This window comes from Pogona vitticeps, chromosome 9, assembly GCF_051106095.1.
Source record: "Pogona vitticeps strain Pit_001003342236 chromosome 9, PviZW2.1, whole genome shotgun sequence".
Taxonomy (NCBI): Eukaryota; Metazoa; Chordata; class Lepidosauria; order Squamata; family Agamidae; genus Pogona; species Pogona vitticeps.
The window spans coordinates 27,127,861-27,142,244 of NC_135791.1; the positions used below are offsets into that span (position 1 = coordinate 27,127,861).

Genomic DNA, 14,384 nt, shown 5'->3' on the forward strand with positions numbered 1-14,384 from the left:
GCACCTGTAGGTTACATAAGTTTCCCCTTTTGGCCTCTCTATCTGCCATTTGCTGGGTGGAGAATTATAAAAGCCATTAACGTGGGAGGGGTGGATTAACCCTACCTGAAAACACCTGCGGGCTGCTTCCCACAAGCCAGGGAGGGGCTCTGCGATAGCGCGCCTCACTCTCCTATAGTCAACAGAGAGCCTGTCCCTCTGGCAGAGCTGCCTTCCTCTTGATTAGCAGCACTTCATCAGGGTATTCTCCTGGCTGGAATGAATGCTTTCCACATTTCTGAGCTAGAAAGACCGAGTTGGAGATCAAATCTTTGGGCAGGGGTCCATCTCACATTTGCATGCCCACTGAGGTTGAATTTCTGCAGCGAGAGAAACCAGGGTTTGGTTTGGGATTTTCTGAGCAGAAAACTCTGTGATCTCCAACATAGGCATGGGGGTTGTGATTTTTTTCGATAAAATGTGGAAACCCAATCTGTATGTCCTGCAGCCTTTGCCCTCTCAGTGCGAGAACAGATGGGTGCACATGCAGAAAAAAGTTCCCTGTGTTCTAAGTATCTCTTTCTGTTAAGCGCCAATATTGTTGACAGCATCCTAGCTTATGGGTTTTGTGCTGGACTGGACAGATGGAAGAAGCAGTTGACTATTATTAATATCATATCCCCCGTTGATATAACAGTCCAGAAGATTTTGAGCTACCCAAAAACATCCTGAGGGAAAATAAGCAGCATGGATAAGGTGAGGAGAGGAGTTTCCCCTAAAAGCTGCCCCACCATAGCTCTAGAGAAATTGCACTTTGCATTCCTACAAATATGGGGGGCGGGGGGCGGGAAGGAAATGCCACCACATCCTAGAACATATCTTTCCTCACACAGGTGGTCAAACTGTCACCCCCTTTCATAGCTTTCTGGAGCAAGGCCAAAATGAGCCTTTTATTAGTAATACTGTAATATGTACCTTTTGTATGGGCTATCAACATCTTGAAGAAGCGACATCTTTCTGTTAGCTTACTCCAAAGGTTATCTCTTACTGTCAAAATATGCTAGTGTAGATTTCAGGATGACTGTATAGCAATTACCTTGTTCCCTAATGATGGGAATGCGTGGGGGAATGAGGCTGGGAAAGGGAGGGTCCCTAGGAAGATTCAGCCCACTTCAAAATATTTGTATTTTTTTACTTGCCCTCAATATGGAGGAATACATGCCAGCATGTTCGCAACCTGTACTTTATTACAGGTATAGTAAATGTTGTAAGTACCTCAACCTTTCTTGTGGCTGTGAGTTCCGCAGGTCGATGATTATTCTTTTTTTATATTTATACCGTGCATTTCTTGAAATGAGCTCAAAGGGGCGGGCATGGCTCTCTTCCTCCCCATTGTAATTTCACATCGACTCTTTGAGGTGGGTCGTGTTGGGAGAAGACAAGTCAGTGGCTCAGGGTCATCCAGCCAGCTTCACGCCCCAGTGGGGACTTGAACCGGTGGTCAGCCGGATCCTAGTCAGACACACTGACCACTGTCCCACACGGTTTCCTTTCTGGCAGATGTGAAGGGTCCCCTTGTCATCTCCACGGGCCGGCGGCGCCGACTGCCAATCGGTGTAAGAAGCGGCAGCCGGAAAACATCCAACTGGATCCTGAGCAGAGCTTGGGGAAGTTATCTTTTTGGACTACAAGTTCCAAAATCCCCAGACTGGCCGGCGTGTAGCCAGCCTAGAAAAGCCACTTTCTCCACGTCCGAGCAGGCGCTGCCGGAGACAGGCGCGCGGGTCGGGGCTCAAAACCTGCTTTCCCGCCGCCGCCGAAGAAGGGGACGGATCGGGGCCGCCGCCCCGCGTCGGAGCTTTCAAGCCATTTCTAGATCGGTAGTAAAAGTTTCTATTAATACCCCACCAAAGCCGCCGCGGCCACGGGAGGCGGTTCAGCGCCGCCGCAGGAGCAAGAGCCGCCGCCGCCGCCGCCGCCGCCGCCGGGCTGTGAGAAAGGGATTCCCTCTGACGTCATTGCTAGGATACCAAACAAACACAGCAAAGACAAGCCCATATATGGCTAATTGCGTCACAGGAACTCCAGGGGGCGGAGCAAGGGATCCCCGGCCTTTCCCATTGAAAAAGAGCGCTTTAAGGGGGCCGCCCGGAGACCCCTTTCGGGCAGCCGAGCCGCCGGGGACCGAGGAAGGCTCCGGCTGATTTGGGGGTTCCGAGGAGGTGCGGGCGCCGGGTTTCGGGGAGCCGGCCGGGGCTCTTCCTGGTGCGTCAGGAGGGGGGCGGTCCCGCTTCTATAAATCGGCCCCTCGGCCAAGCGTGCTTCATTCATAAAATTGCGGCGCCGGGAGGAAGATCAGCCGCCGGCGGAGAACCAGAGGAAAAAGGCAGCGAGAAGCGAGAAAGAGCCGAAGAAGAGGCGCCGGACCCCCGACTCTCTCTGTCTCTCGCGGGCAGCCTCAGCCGTCGTCGTCGTCTCCGGGTTGCTTCGGAGCCCAGCGAGGACCGACCGACCGGCGCCGCCGCTGCTCCGGATTGCTGGATTTTCGGGACACTTTGCGAGACTCTCTTTTGGGGGCCGGGGGGGGATTGGGGCTGGCTTGACCGTCGGAAACTCGGCCTGCCGCCCCCCCCCCCCCTCTTTGGTTGTTCGGCAGCATGCCCCTCTGAGCGGAGCGAGCGCGCGGGGCCTCGGGCAGGGCACTCGGGGCGCCGTCTCCCCCCAGGCACCGGCAGCCGGAGGGGGAGGGAGGGACGGAGGGCAGACGAGCGGGACCGACCCGGAAGGCGAGCCCGGCTCCCCGCTCACCTTGGCTTCCAGGCGCCCCCCGCGCGGCCGCGGCTTCCCCCCTGCCTCTCCGAGGGAGATGTATCAGGGCTTTCCCGGAGACTACGACTCCACCTCCCGGTGCAGCTCGTCCCCTTCGGCCGAGTCGCAGTACCTCTCCTCGGTGGATTCCTTCGGGAGCCCCACGGCCGGCGCCGCCGCCTCCTCCTCGCAGGTAAGAGCCGCGGGAACCGGGAGAAGCCAGAGGCGGGCGGGCGGACGGACTCGGGCTTCGCGCGCGCGCCTCTTTTGCACGGGGACCGGCCCGGGCGGGGCGCCCTCGGCCTCCGCCGCTCGGTTGGGGCAGCGGTCGCGGGACCCGATCCTGGCCCCTCCGGCCCGTCCCCGCCTTCCTAGGAAGAGCTGCTGGAGGGTCCGCGGGGGGATCGGAGGGTGCCGGGAGAGGCTGCCTGTCTCCGGAGCAGGGCGCGGTGTTTTCTCACCCTCGCCCCCCCTCCCGCAACCAACCAACAAGCCACCCCCTCTCGCTTTCTTTTTCTTCCCCCCCCCCCCCAGCCCATGCTTGGGAGACTTGATCTCTCCCTCTCTCGGCCGCCCCCCCCCGTTCCTTTTGCGGTCCTCATCTTGGTCCGGGTGCATGGATTTATCTCTTAAGATTCGGCCTCAGGAAGATTTATTGAAAACAAAACTTAAAAAAAGACAAAAAAGAAAAAGGAATTCAAGGTCCACCCTTCAGGCGGAAGTTCGCCCGGAGGAGCTGCAGGCGCAAGTCCCCGCGGCGGTCCGCATTCCTTCACTCTCCTTCCTCGCGCTCGGCTTCCCGAGGAACGCGCATGCGCGCCCGAAACGGCGAGAGGCGGGGGGCGAGCGGCGCAAGTGGGAGAGCGACGGGGGGGTGGAGAAAGGGGGGCGGGGTTGTGCGTAACGCGTGACGTCCTGGAACCCTCCGTGCTGACGTGAGGCACGTACGGCGCGTCGTTTTTCCCTCCCCCTCCTCCCTCCCCGAGGCGCGCGGGCTATTTTGGAACGCTGGTCCGCCCCCGTTGCTAAGGGGAGGGGCAGGGGCAGGCCGGGGCGCCGCGCTGATTGGGCGAGCCCGCCGGGAGCGGAGGCCCCGCCCTCCCAGCCGCTGGGCTCTCGCCCTCGATCGTGGAAAGCGGCCGCCCGAGAAAGGAAGGGCTAAAAATAAGGATTTTGCAGGAGGCGGACGGGGGGGGGGGGGAAGAGCGCGCAACGTTATCCAGGCCTCCCCTATTTATGGGGTGCAAGCAGACGTCTCTGCCTCCCTCCAGCATCATAAAACTGATGGGGGCGAGGATGCAGCCATGGGAAGCCCTCCAGCCCATAGGAAGCACCGAATATTGTACCTCTCTTTCTCCTTGGCAAAGGCGGAGCAGAGAACCCCGAATAATAACTTTAGAACGGCAGAGCTGGGTGGGACCCTCTGGGGGTCATGAAGGCCAGCCCTGGTCAAGGAGGCACCAGCGGGGGATCGAACTCCCAACCTCTGGCTCTGCAACCAGAGACCTAACCCCCCCCCCGAGCTGTCCAGCATCAAATCCCTCTCTTTCACCTTGGAGAGCGGTGGGGATAGCAGCTGAGAGGGGATGGGGGGGGGACGACGTACCCTCTCTAGTCCTCTTGCAGCCTCTGGGGGCTCCAGGAGTTACAGGGAGGAAATGTCAGGGCCCCCCCTCCCCTCCCATCCCCCCCCGCGGGTGATGCCCAGAAAGCCTGGAGTCGAAACGCGTGTCCTACCAGCAAAAGTACGGCATGTGTTCCGATTCCAGGGTTCTGTGGTAAGTTTCTCGAGTCTAACCCTGGTGCCTTTGATTTAATGCCTGTTGCAACCAGGGGAGGGGGGACAAAAGTGTTCCCGGCCGGAAGACATGGAGCACAGAAATAATAAACATGCAAGCTTTTGGATCCTCCTGGACTCTTTCTTGGCGAAGCTGTCCCCTTCTAGAAATGCTGTGCAAGGTCCCATTGACAGAAGCCTTCATTCTTTTTTTGGGGGGGGGGCTGGAGAGGAAGGGGTATGTTTTGCAGTTCACCTGCATTTCTTAACTTCCCCCTGTCTCCACCTTCAAACAACAGCCAGGGTGGGGGAGGGGAGGGGCAGGGTATTAATGGCCATACGATCGGCTGTTGCAATGTCTTGTCCCTGAGATATTTCTCACGCTGGTGCTGTGGCTGGAAATATAAGGAAAAAGATCCCCATTTGAATCCTGCCTTCTCCTTATATGTTAGCTTTGAGAAAGCTAAAAGGGTCAAGGGTCCGCCTTCATCCTAGTAGAGGTGGAGGAGAAGGGAAGCACTGTCTAGAACCCCATTGTGGATTGCCCCCCCCCCAATGCCCACGGCAGTCGCTGTATGGGCGGCTGCCACTTTTTTCTTCAGCTGAGCCTCGGATAATATTTCAGGGTGAGGAGAGAAACCCCCGTGTACGTGTAATATGTTTGAGGAATCCAACAGTATCCTATTCTTTGCTCTGAGAGCAAATAAAGAGTAGATTAAAATAATCACACCCAGCCCAGCTTTCTGAAGCTTAGGGAAGTTCATCAACAAGAATTAAAAGTCGTTAGTTTCCCTGCACCCTCTGCTCCTCTCGGCAGCTTCCATGGGGTAGCCTAGGTGGGAGGCTGGATGGGCATTTAATGCCTGCCTCACAGCTCTCCCTGGTTGCATACCTTGGTTGGTTTTTCAAAAAAAGGACACTCCAGAAAGTTCTCCAAGCATGTTAGCACAAAGCCACAGATTTGGAATGCAAGGGATAAATGGGTCATCCGGGCACAAGCTGTGATGGGCTATAGATGCAAAAACAGGGGAGTGGTGTGTGTTTCTAAATGTTGCCCCTAGGGCTGGATATGCTTGGGATGATGATTGTCTGGGGCCCAACCTAAGTGTCTCCAGTGAAAGAGCACAAAGAATCAACTTTAATAAAACAAACGACAGAGACGACGTGACTGAGGCACCAAGAAGGCTGAGAAAGCGCAGGGCTGGGGGAACATGGGGGCTTCGCAATGGGGCTGGAGTAAAACGTCCAAGCATGCCTCCCCATGGACTATGAGGTCCATTGGGATTGCAGCCTAGATGCCTGTGAAGGGCCCCGTGTCACCCAGCTGCGCCATAGACTAGCCTTCCTAGAGCTGGTGGGGTGCGTTGTGATGTTCGATATCCTTTAGGCTGCATCGGTGGTGGTGGTGGTGGTATGAAGTATCTGTTGGGAAGGCTGTGTGTCGCTCAAGACGCTACTGACCCCTAGTCCTTATTGAGAGAGGAAGCGTCGTGCATGCCAGGCACCCATGAGGAAGAGGCCAGGCGATGCTTGGAATTCTGTCTGGTGTCTTGGGTCACCGTAAAGCGCCACCCCTGAGATGATGGTCTCTCTCTTTTATCTTTTGCGCCTCTCCAGGAGTGCAGTGGCCTTGGGGAAATGCCTGGATCCTTTGTGCCAACGGTGACTGCCATATCCACTAGCCAGGACCTCCAGTGGTTGGTGCAGCCAACTTTGATCTCCTCCATGGCTCAGTCTCAGCAGCCTCCGGGCCAGCAAATGCCACCGCAACCGCAGCAGCAGCAGCAGCAACAGCAGCAGCAACCGCCTCCACCCCCCACCGTAGTAGACCCCTACGACTTGCCCGGGACCAGCTACTCCACCCCGGGAATGGGTGCCTACGCTGCGGGTCCCTCCACGGCCCCCATGGCCCCGCCACGCTCCACCAGGGCTCGGCCCCGAAGGACGCGGGAAGAAACGGTGAGCAGGGACGATTGTAGGGCCTTGCTTCTCCTGTGGAACTTCCTCTGGGGAATCGGCAATGAGGTTACTAGTTCTGATCTTTTTGCACCTTCCACCCAACCCTGCTCGCCGCCCTTCCCCCGCTCCACAGCATGTTGGAACTTCAGGGAAAGGTTGGGTGGGAATATCGTCAAACCAAGTGAATTGTGCAGGGAGACCAAGCATGATTTTATGGCTTGTTTAACTCTCTTTCTCTCTCCATGCCTTCCTTCATTTTATCCACCATCAACTCTTCCCTCCCTTCCCTCCATCATTCTTCTGCATGATAGTTTGGGGAAAGTCAACCTTGGGTATGGGAAAATACAGGCGGTTCCAATTAGAAAATTACCAGTTCTGCATCTTGGACTCGCAGGAAACTGGATTTGACAATTATCTATCCTAGGGCAGCCATTGGAGGCTCCAATATTTGGCCATTCAGCTGAGCTGCCTGTTTCTTTGGCTGAATGATGGGGTCTTTTGTGTCTCCTCCTGGCTTCATGCCACATCTGGGAAGAGGTGGGTCTTGATTCATCTTCAGGCCATCTTGAGTCCCAAGGGAAGTTGTTAAAAAAAATCCAGCCTGTAGCTATGCCCTGTAGGCAGAATGAGCAATGTTGGGCTCTGAGATTTCCCTGTCTTGCACAGGGAATGAGTGCATGCAGGGAGAGGCTGGAGGAGTGAGGAGAAAGGCCTGGGTCTGAAAGGTAGCCTTATCAGTTCAGCACGTAGGCTGCCTGTTTTATGTTCCCTTCTGAAGTCAGAGGTAGTGAGGATGGGTTGGCCAGCGTCCTCCCAGCAGTAAATGCTGATAGCTGGGTTTGCACCCTCTGAATTTTGGCAGCCTGGGCCAAAAGCCCCAGATGTCCTGCCCTAGCTGTGCTTCTGATCTGCCCGACTAGGGATAACGGCATGAAGGTGTTTAGTATGAGAGGTGATATCCTGTTTTAGATTGGAGGAGTCTTCTTTCTCTGGTGGCCCTTTACGCACTTCCTTCACTTTTTCTTCTAGCCCTGAAGCTAGGAAAGGGAGTTATCTCTCTCCTAGACCACGTGTTGGGTTGAGCGTTCGTGGCGGGTGGGCAGTGGCAGAGTCCTCCTGGGGCAGGCTGCTGGGTCCAAGAAGAAGGGAAGCCATCTAGCTGTCCTCCTCCATCGGCTAACCATTCCTCTCTTGCCTTTACAGCTGACCCCAGAAGAAGAGGAAAAACGGCGCGTCCGTCGGGAGAGGAACAAACTAGCAGCAGCCAAATGCCGAAATCGCCGCCGGGAACTGACAGACCGACTTCAGGCAGTGAGTAGGCTGTTGTGTAAACTATGTCTTGTTAGCTTCTTCAGCCTGTAGGCAGTCACTGTGTCCTTATGGAACCTCGCCAGCTTTATGTTCAGCGGTGGGCGTCCTGGTTTCATGTACCATCCAGTTCCTTTTCCTTCCCTGCCGGTCAAATCATGGAGGCCCACTTTGTGTGGCTTGTTTGTGGGCTTTCTCTTTTAGAGTACGCTGGAAGCCCTCCTGTATTTCGTTCCTTATCACTCTGGCAGGCTTCCCAGCCTCCTCAAGCTGACTTGAGAAGGTCTCTTTGCCACCTTCCCCATTACCTTTGAGGTGGCCACATCTGGCCCTCTGGGCTTCCCTCAAGGGCCACCAACCCTTGATGGCTCCCCTTGATGCCTTCTCTTGATGGCTTTTTGCAGGGTCCTCCTGTCTCTCTTTCTGAAAGACTGAGAAGTCCATCCTCAGGCGTTTAGCTAGTGATAATAACAAGTTTTAATTTAAATCCCCATCTCTGCCTTTGTGCCCACCTGCCACTGAAATGCGCACGCACGCACACACGCACACGACATCTTCTCTGAAGTTGATTTTCACCCTCTGCCAGCAAAACCTTGCCTTGCCTTTCCCAGCCTTTAAGGCTCCCTTTGGATCCGATCCATGGGTCCAGGAAAGAGAAGCAGTTTGCTCCTCGCTGCTTCTCTCATGCTCTCTCCGGTTCAGGTTATCTTCCCACACGGTTCTCTTGCTAGCTGGGAGCCCCACTCCACCCCATTGACCCCTCCGTGTCTTCCGCAGGAGACGGACCAGCTGGAGGAAGAGAAAGCCGAACTGGAGTCGGAGATCGCCGAACTGCAGAAGGAACGGGAGCGCTTGGAATTTGTCCTTGTGGCTCACAAGCCCAGCTGCAAGATCCCTTACGAAGACGTGGGCCCCGAGCTGAGCGGCCAGCCGGGCACCTCGACCGAGGTGAGCGCTTTAGCCCTGCCGGTCAAAGACGACCCCTTTGGGCCCACAGCGTACTCCTCGGTGCCTCTCCACTTCCAGCAGCAGAGCCTCGGCGGCGGAGTCCAGACGATGGGCCCCACGGCGGCGGCGGAGGTAGCGTTTTCTAGTTCTTACTTTACACATGGTGAACAGCTGACCGACCCGTACCCAGTTAACCCTTCCTATACGTCTTCGTTTGTGTTCACCTACCCAGAGGGATCCACCTGTGGAGCCAGCCACCAGCGGAACAGCAGCAGCGACCATTCCTCGGACTCTTTAAATTCTCCCTCGCTCCTTGCTCTGTGAAACTAAAACCAAAAAAACCCACACCAAACCACAACCCAAACTCAAACCTTTCCGCCTGATCTATGTAAACCCGCACGCGCAAAACTTCCATGTGAGCGAAGGGGGTGAGAACGAGAGCGATGGCAATGTACGCCCGCACATAACAGCCCCCCCGCCCCCCAACTCCCGGCCCAACCGTCCAGGAGCATCAAATCTATATAAAAAAACTCCAGGGAGGGGTGGATTGGACCTGACCTGTGTCTGCAACGCCGCTATCCACACTGCAGCTGCTGCCTTTAGCCACGCAACAGCACGTTGCGCTTGCTGTTAAACTTTTGGGGGTGCGGCACACACACGCGCACGCACACGCACGTTGGTGGAGAGTCTTTGCCGACCGTTGTCCGTTTTAACATTTCCACATTTTTTGGGCTTTGCAATTTTTACATCAGGAGGAACCAGGATTGCGCTTCTGAACTCCACGGTTGGATCTGCTGATGCCTTGAAGAGTTCTGAGCCTAGCTTGCTTGGTGGAAACGGGGGAACTTCGCCTTTTACCGAACGGGGACTCCTGGTTGAGCTGGACTGTGGATGTTTCTCTATTGCTTGCCGTCATGGTTGTAAGAAGCTGAGCAAAGGGGCTGACCTGCCAGCTGGGGAAATGAGGACAAGTTGGGGTACTCCCTGTGCCCTCCCTTCTCACCCCCAACCCACCCCCCCAGTTCTGCCCTAGCTTACGCCTCACTGGCTTCCTTTGTGAATTCTGTGCCAGCTTGCATGGTTTAAAACAGGCACTTTAATGCTTTTCCTGTAGTTGGTCAGTCATTTTAGCATCACCTGGATATGAGGTCTCCTCAGAAGGAGCTGGATTTTTACAAGCACTTTCCACGCCGGGCTACAAGGAAGGCCAAAGTGCCCGGGGGGGGGGGGGCTAAGTGGCTGCTTGTGGCCATCACTGGGGATCAGGGCCGATGCCTTAACCGAATGTTTCTGCCACCCTGCAGCCACTCTCAAAGAGTGAGCACTTTTTAAAAAGTCCCTTGACCTTAGTGGGATTTGTGCCTATGGCCTGATCCTGTGCATGTTTACTCAGAGAAAGTCCTAAGGAGTTCCATGGGAGATGCTTAAATGTGCTCCCAGAATTGGAACCTGGACAAGACCGAGAGAGGGAGAAATTTAACTTAATTGGCTTGCTGAAAATAAAAATACTCTTCTTGTTCACAAGTTTCCAAAGTGAGGGATTATCATAATTATATTTTTAGGGACCACTCTGCCATTTCAGGTCAGTGTGTAACATGTTCATAATAGTGACAACCACCACCAGCAAGGTATTGAAAACTCGGAATAATTTTGGAAGGCTGGTGGCTTTTTGGTTATGAAATTGGGCTGAGCCTACCAGCCACCTCCTTTGTGTGTCCCCCAGAACAAAGCCTTTTCCACTGGCAGGATTGTGCCCCCCTTGCTTGGTTTTGCCTGGTGTGTGTGTGGGGGGGAGAAGAGCACAGTTGTGGGGGAAGTTTGGTGATAATACTGTGAATGGACCTCTTGCCTGTACAGATGCTTCTCTTGATATTGTGAGACTCTCAATATTTTTGCCTTTTGTCAGCCGAACTTTAGGTGGACTGTACTTGCTCTCTTTTTGCTCTGGTTTATTGTCTTTGTGGTCTGAAGCCAATTCCCGATCTCTGATCCCGATGCCTTTTTGGGTTGGTCTTAAGTCCCACGCACTGCAGCTGTTTTGTTAACCTAGCCTGAGAGCTGGTATCTGTCCCAGAGCTTAGCATCTTTCAAGGGGGGGGGGGTTTGTTTGTTTTGTTTTGGACAGCCGATCCCTAGGGCCATACTGGCTGGGGGAGTTGTAGTCCAAAAAGCTGTCTTTCTAGGCTCTAATCTACATGGCCAAATGTATAGTGGTTTAATCCCATTTTGGGGGTTCATCCTCTGGAATCCTGGGGTTACCAATGAAGCACTTGCAATTGTTTTCTGTTCAAGAGTTTTGGCGCACTTTCCTGTACTATAGCACTTGAGCGCTCTAGCAGGGAACTGTCAGGATTTCACCAAACTGCCTGTCTTGGGATTCTGCAGGATGGAGCCATGACCATTAAATGTGGGATCAAAGTGACAAAATTAGGGAGCGTAGACATGCTCTGGGAATGACCCCAATGTGGAGATTTCTCTCTCTCCCCCCCCCGCCCCTGCTCTCATAGGCTGCTGATATTTATGGTGAGACTCTTCTGGTGTTTAGCTGCCTTGTGCCTTTCTCCAGTCCAGTCCTATATCCCTTGAGTTCACTTGGCCCCTACCCTGCTCTTTCTCTGCCTTGGGTTCAGGAGCTAGCCCTTCACTGTTTCTTGTAGCTTTTCCCTTCCGTGCACTGTGCCCAAGATGCTACTTCAGTGCCCCTTTCCTGCAACCCTGAGAAGCGAAGCTTGGCTCTGTGAAAAGTGTTCCAGGGTTGCCACCCGGGCTCATGTCTGCTTCTAAGGCTGGCCCAGCTAAACGTGGGGCTTCCGCCCACGGAAGGTCTGTTGGCCACTTCTGAGTTGTCTTCTCCAGAGATCAGCCGGTTTTCTCGCAAGGGTATCTTCCTAACTGTGCTCTGGATCCCACTTGTGCATCGCTTGTGCAGTCCTGTGCAATAACACCCTCCTGCTTCTCACACCACGCTGCCTCTTAGGATTAACCTGGCACGCTAGTGTTTTCACGGACTGGGGAAAAGTTGCCATGTAATTTTTTCCAATCTCTAGAGCACACCATGCTGCTTTACACAATGTTTCCAAGAGACTTTTCCTTGTGACCAAGCTTTTGATGTCGTTGTTTTTAATATTTTTTTTTTAACCTATGAACTTTTATTTTTACTGGCTTAAAAACGTTTATTATACACTTGCTGGGGTTTTGGGGGGATATTTTTATTTTTTTTTAATTATTATTATTATTAATATTATTTACCCCCTTGTGCTGTATTTTTTTTTTAATTTGTGTGTGTGTAATGTGTTTTATTAAGCCATGTGGGGCCGGCAGAAGAAAGGGAGGCAAGACCTTGGATGCCTGGCCTGGCCCCCTTGTTCTGCCATTGACTGGTTAGCGAAATAGCAAATAAAGACAGCTTTGAAAAATGCACTTTTTAAATGATGAATATAAGATCTATTTTTTCAAACCCATGTAAAAAAAAGAAAGCCATTAAGGTGCAATAAAAAAGATCTGGAGCCCATAGAGCTGCCTTGCTTTCTCCACATCGAGACCACCTGATCACCTCTTGCATGAACCCATAATGCTGAGGGTGGGGGGGGGGCTATGCTGGTGGATGGTGGGGGGGGGGAAATGGCTGGTGATGGTGGGTTCCAGGTCATCTGTGTCCATCAAGCCACTGAATGCTGGGTGCCAGTGTTGATGTTGGACTGCCCTCTAGTGGCATCAGGAAAAAATGGGCTGGGCATGATGATGATGATGATGATGATGACGACGACGACGACACATTGTGGGAAGGCTCCCTGGAAAAGGCAGTAATACTGGGAGAAGTTGAAAGTGGTGGTGGGGGGGAGGAGGTCTAACAGTCCAGGATTTCCTCTTGGGTACCAAATTCATCTCAAAAGGAAAGCAACAGATTTTAGGATATGAAGCCTTCTCCTGAAACACCGTAGATCTACACAAGGAGTGGACGCTTTTAGGGGGTTTAGAAGACCTTTGTTTGCCCCGAGGCCCCTCCAGGAGCTTCAAGGACACCTCAGACAAAGCCCCAACTTCCTCTTCTGCGGTGGTGGTGAGAAAAGACACATTTTGCAGGGTGTTGCATGGTGCAGGATGGGGCGGTGGTCAATTTGAAGAGTGAAAGGCGGTGCCTGGAAGCTTGCAAGAGCAGAAGGTCATCCTTCAGTGGGGGGGGGAAGAGGGAACTGGAGAGCGCTGGGGGTGTGAGACAAGAACAGCTATGGGAGCTGTAGGAGATCCTAGGACCGCACGTTGCTTTCCCGGACCCTAAACATTGGAACGGGGGAGCTGTGACAGACTGATTCTGGGATTTGGGGTGCATCTACTTTAGTAGTACCCTTAACATACTGAAACAACACCTCCCCTCAACTAATGACGTTGTTTGTAGATTCAGGAGAGGTCTCTCAGATGCTTCACCTTCTCCTTGTGAAGAAGCCCAGCCATCTCCTTCCAAAGGTCAACCCTTAAATGCTGCTTGTTCATAATCGGCGTCAAATGTTGTCTTTGTAAAAGATACGGTGTGCTGAGATGTTAATGTTTGATCAGAGGTTCCTGCTTTTCACCTTGGCCTGCAGGAGCCAGCCACACCTGGGCAAACATCCGTCCCCCCCAGGCCCCTTCTGCAGCTGTTCCCAAGGACAGGTTCCTCCAAGGTGCTGGGGGTGCAGCACCTGTGGGGCTTAGCTCTGGGCCAGCAGAACCTAGACAGGAGTCTCCTAATTGAATGCCAAGGAAGTCAACAGCAACGCCTCCCAGTCCTGCTCAGTTTTCTTCTTCCGAAAGCAAAAACGTTTTCTTCCTCTTGCAGGAAGCCTTCCAGTCTCGTCCTTCCACCACCCCCTTTTTAAATAAGGTCTCAGGCCTGTTCCTCTTCCAGGTGCTTTAGGGACAAAAGAGTATGTTTGCCCCGGGTTCCAAAGTTGGTCCTGATTACAGCTCTGTGCCCTTTCTCTGGCTTAAAAGTGGGTTTAACTCTGGCTCTGAAAGGTAAGTGCAACCACTGGCTTCTCGCTGCTGGTGTTGGGGAGCATCACAGGGATGGCTTCATTTAATGATAATCATCTTAGAACTGCAGACCTCGAAGGGACCCTATGGGTCATCAAGTCCAGCTCCTGCCAAGAAGGCACAAAAGAGGAATTGAACCCCCAACCTTGAGCTCCGCAGACAGAGACCTAAGCCTCTGAGCTATCCAGCAGTGAATTAAGTGTTGTTATTCATTACTCCAATCAATAATATGTACCATCAAGTTTCACTTAGGTCAACCCTTCCTAGGAGCGGAACAGACAGAAGTGGTCTCCCATCTCCTTCTTCTCGGGGGAGCCCTGGGACTGTGCAGGTTGCCCCAGGCCACCCAGGCTGGCCCTTCTCCCAGGAGGCACAGCAGTGGGGAATCAAACTCCCAACTTCTGGCTCTCCAAACAGAGACCTATCTCACTGAACTGTCTAGCCAGCTAAGAGTGGTCTACATTTGCTTTTTAAAATAGTTCTCCAATCTATACCCCACCTTTGTGGCCTTGGGAAGCGGCACAATTCCCAGGCTATTCCCATGTTATGGCCACCGCTTCTGACTACAACGTACTGCTATGCAGAACAGCAA

General features: G+C 53.6%; 1 protein-coding gene across 5 annotated transcripts; it reads left to right on the forward strand.

Moving 5' to 3' along the window:
• Positions 1–2,117: 2,117 nt before the first annotated feature.
• FOSB (FosB proto-oncogene, AP-1 transcription factor subunit) lies at positions 2,118–12,292 on the forward strand. 5 transcript variants are annotated; one of them, XM_072979645.2, is made up of 5 exons: positions 2,118–2,980; positions 6,182–6,589; positions 7,727–7,834; positions 8,609–8,911; positions 9,532–12,292. In XM_072979645.2, the coding sequence occupies exons 1-5, from the start codon at positions 2,846–2,848 to the stop codon at positions 9,553–9,555; spliced, it is 978 nt and encodes a 325-aa protein (XP_072835746.2). In that variant the 5' UTR covers positions 2,118–2,845; the 3' UTR covers positions 9,556–12,292. The 5 variants fall into 5 exon arrangements, with proteins under 5 accessions (XP_072835746.2, XP_072835747.2, XP_072835743.2 ...); XM_072979646.2 differs by having other exon boundaries at positions 8,609–8,779; positions 9,012–12,292; XM_072979644.2 differs by having other exon boundaries at positions 2,119–2,980; positions 9,012–12,292.
• Positions 12,293–14,384: the final 2,092 nt, after the last annotated feature.